The following is a 3,170-nucleotide window of genomic DNA, read 5'->3' on the forward strand; positions in this document are numbered from 1 at the left end:
GCTTATTTCAGATCCATAATAATAAGAGAAATCTACAAGTTGAGTAACTTATTTTTATTGCAAATACTACTAATTTGCAATAGTGTATTTCAGCTAACGGAGGATGAAGAGCGGCTAGAACATTAACGTTCACGATTGGTTGAGAGATTCCCGCCTCTACGTCAAGCCGGTAGTGGGGGTAAAGGATCGACCAATCACGAACCTTTATGTTCCGTTAGTCGAAGTACACTATATCATTCACGACAAACACAAAGTGGCTAGATGTGTTCGTTTATACATCATTTTTCTTGCTTGTAGGACCATTTTCTTTTTCATTCAGAAAATGTACATCTTGCACCAAGCTTTCTAGACAGACAGACAGACAGACAAACAGACGAAAACATCAATTGACATCTGCCTTATGTGAGACTTATTCAGACTTTTTGGCTTGCAAACCTTCCCAAGGGATGGAGATTGGTGAAACTGACATCAAAATTTAGCTATCTTAACTATCTGAAATTATGTCATTCTCAGATCAGTTGACATAAATTTGACTAAATTTTGACAATGATTTATTTAACTTTGATGTTATTTTGACAAATCTTTGTACCTTGAGTTTGCAAGCTTAAATAAAGCTACTCATTTCCGAGGTGATGTGAGATTCACAATACCTGTGACAACAATGATTATATCATTAGCAAAGGGGATTAAACAAGGAAGCAATTTCATCTTGAGAATTTGAAACACTGAAAGTCTTTCCTTAACATCTCTAACAAAGGCATCAAAGCTTACATTTGACGTCACATTTGCTTCTGTAACATTGCTGTCAAAATTAAAGTTAAATGAAGAAGGGCAAAGAACTCTAAAAGCCATTTCACTACAGAGATCATGAATGCCAAGAGCATTGTTAACTATTATAGCATCATTATAAGGATCAATAAGATTTTTAGAAAAAAGTTCACTGCTCTTAAATATTTGAGAATATGAAATCTGACTAGCATGGGTCTGGCTGACAAAAGATATGAGTCCACATGGAGCAATACCAATTAATGTTTTAACCATGCCCTTGCATTGAGTAAAACAGTGCAAATGAGAAGTGCAGTCTATGCACTCAGATGAGAATGAGAGCTCTATGCAATCAAGGACAAGTCTCAGATCATGATATTCCACAAAATATTTTGACATGTTATCTCTAACTTCATCCTTGGTTGTCCAATAAAGAGAACATTTCAAAACTTTGGCTAGCAAAGGTAGAGTTTGTACAAAGTATTTTATACATTCTGAGGAATCAACTCCAAACAGACTACTCAAATAAGTAAAACTGGAATTCAATTTCAGTTTGCAAAGAGTAATTGAAATTCTCATTTTCATAGAGAGAAAAGAACAGTTTGAATCCATTAGTAAATCTAAAGAAATTATTGATAAGGACTCAAGTAAAGAAAGAGAAACTCCAATGAGAGATGATAGCTGAGAATTTACATTTAACTTTAATAAAATTGAACATTCTGTTTGAGCCATAGACATCTTAGTTTCAATGCAACTGAAAGGCATTTCACATTCAAGTGAATCATCAGCATTGTTGGCAGCTGCAGAGCATTGGAAAATCTGATTAACACTAAACATTTGTTCACAATAATTCTCTTTAAATAACTTTTGGTCAGTAAGCAGCTGGGTCTCACAGGAAGAATAAGCACTATGAATTGTACACATGGATTCTTGACAATTAGTAGGAAGTAAAGCATTCAAAATATCTTCAGTACGATCTATAGTTATTGCATTACTGCAGTCTGGCAGTTGCAGACAAGGCCGTGCTGATCGTTTTAGAATCTTGCTACAGCCTGATGAAAAAGAAAATACGTGAAAATAAAAAGGGAAAGAAGATATCCATCATCATAATTAAATAAGCAATTAAATACCATTCAAAGAGAAGTCTGAATCACGGAAATGTCGATTACAAATTCTTGTGTTACGAGTAGTTCGCATCAATCTGCAGACCAACTGCCAATATGTTCTTCGACCAGCATCACGGGGGAAGGAGTGAAACGTTCCATCCATTGTCTCATCTCTATTAGTTTCACATCCATACACAACACACAACTGTTTAGCTTTCAATTTCACAGGACTTGAAGTAGGCAAATGCAGAGATGGTTTGGCACCTCTACGCACACGAGTTAAACCCATAGCTGAAAAAGAAAGAAAAAAGACAGTGATAAGTTAAAATCTTTAATCATACTCTGGCATACTTCTGTTAAAACAAGTAACAGAAAAACGAAAAAAAGACGCACTTACTTGTTTGGTACAAATCAGAGGAGGCGAAATGACGACGACATACGTACATTGTGGATGATACCGTCCTAATGAGTTTACAAACATTCCTCCACTCATTTTGCAATTTGGGATCACTTGGAAACTTAAACATGCCACCACCTCTGCTTCGACAACCAAACACTGAGCAAAACTTCCTGGATTTTGAACGATTGTCTACAATTGACATGATAATAGCCTAGGAAAGTAACCTAAAAGTGAGTCTGATGCATCGTAAACAAAACAAAGGAATGTCGAGAGTTTGCCGTCTGCAAGACCCTTCTTCTTGTTTTGATGATTGGCCTGCAGGTTACGCCACCGTCGTTGGCAGCAGTTTGTTAGAATGTCCTCCTTTGGGAAGGAAGGGAGGGAGGAAGGGAGGAAGGGTGGCGGAAGGGAAACAAAAAACAAACGAAACACCGCAAACAAACAACCCCCACCTCGAAACTTCGAAACAGCCAGAAAGCAACAGAAAGTGTGAAAGTAAATTGTGTTATTCCAACCAGAAATAAGTCATGACAAGTGTCGTGCTGCACATATTCAGCCATTACTTTGGATTTATACTCCTTGTGATTATTGGTGATCGTTCTCAAGAAATTCCTGAGTCCAAGCTTTGTGTCCGAGCGAGAGAGCAAACGAAGAAAAGATGCTCCGTGATGTTGAGGTTAAACTGGTTTTGGGCCTATTTCCCAACAGGTGTCAGCCACCCTCCAAACCCTCCAAACAATTTATGATGAACATTTGTGTTAGGAGGGGACTAAAAATAAATTTACTGTGTTTTCCGAGACCTTGATGTAGTGAATTATTATCATAGTTGTGGTGAAAGTAGACAGAAACAATGAGATGAGTGCTGTGAGATGACCAATCACAACAATCCCATCCAGTGG

The 3,170-nt window shown here is 37.2% G+C and overlaps 1 protein-coding gene across 1 annotated transcript; it reads right to left on the reverse strand.

Moving 5' to 3' along the window:
• LOC127751323 (uncharacterized) lies at positions 1–2,653 on the reverse strand. The gene is made up of 3 exons (XM_052274689.1): positions 2,269–2,653; positions 1,896–2,162; positions 1–1,817 (listed from the first exon to the last, which is right to left on the reverse strand). The coding sequence occupies exons 1-3, from the start codon at positions 2,471–2,473 to the stop codon at positions 619–621; spliced, it is 1,671 nt and encodes a 556-aa protein (XP_052130649.1). The 5' UTR covers positions 2,474–2,653; the 3' UTR covers positions 1–618.
• Positions 2,654–3,170: the final 517 nt, after the last annotated feature.

The sequence above is a fragment of the Frankliniella occidentalis genome, unplaced genomic scaffold (assembly GCF_000697945.3).
Source record: "Frankliniella occidentalis isolate FOCC.00 unplaced genomic scaffold, Focc_3.1 Scaffold425, whole genome shotgun sequence".
Classification (NCBI taxonomy): domain Eukaryota; kingdom Metazoa; phylum Arthropoda; class Insecta; order Thysanoptera; family Thripidae; genus Frankliniella; species Frankliniella occidentalis.

Coding starts and splice junctions, on each gene's coding strand:
- LOC127751323 (XM_052274689.1), bottom strand. CDS start 2,473: ATGTCAATTGTAGACAATCGTTCAAAATCCAGGAAGTTTTGCTCAGTG. Junction 2,163..2,268: donor CTCTGATTTGTACCAAACAA/GTAAGTGCGTCT, acceptor TTTCTTTTTCAG/CTATGGGTTTAACTCGTGTG. Junction 1,818..1,895: donor TTCAGACTTCTCTTTGAATG/GTATTTAATTGC, acceptor CTTTTTCATCAG/GCTGTAGCAAGATTCTAAAA.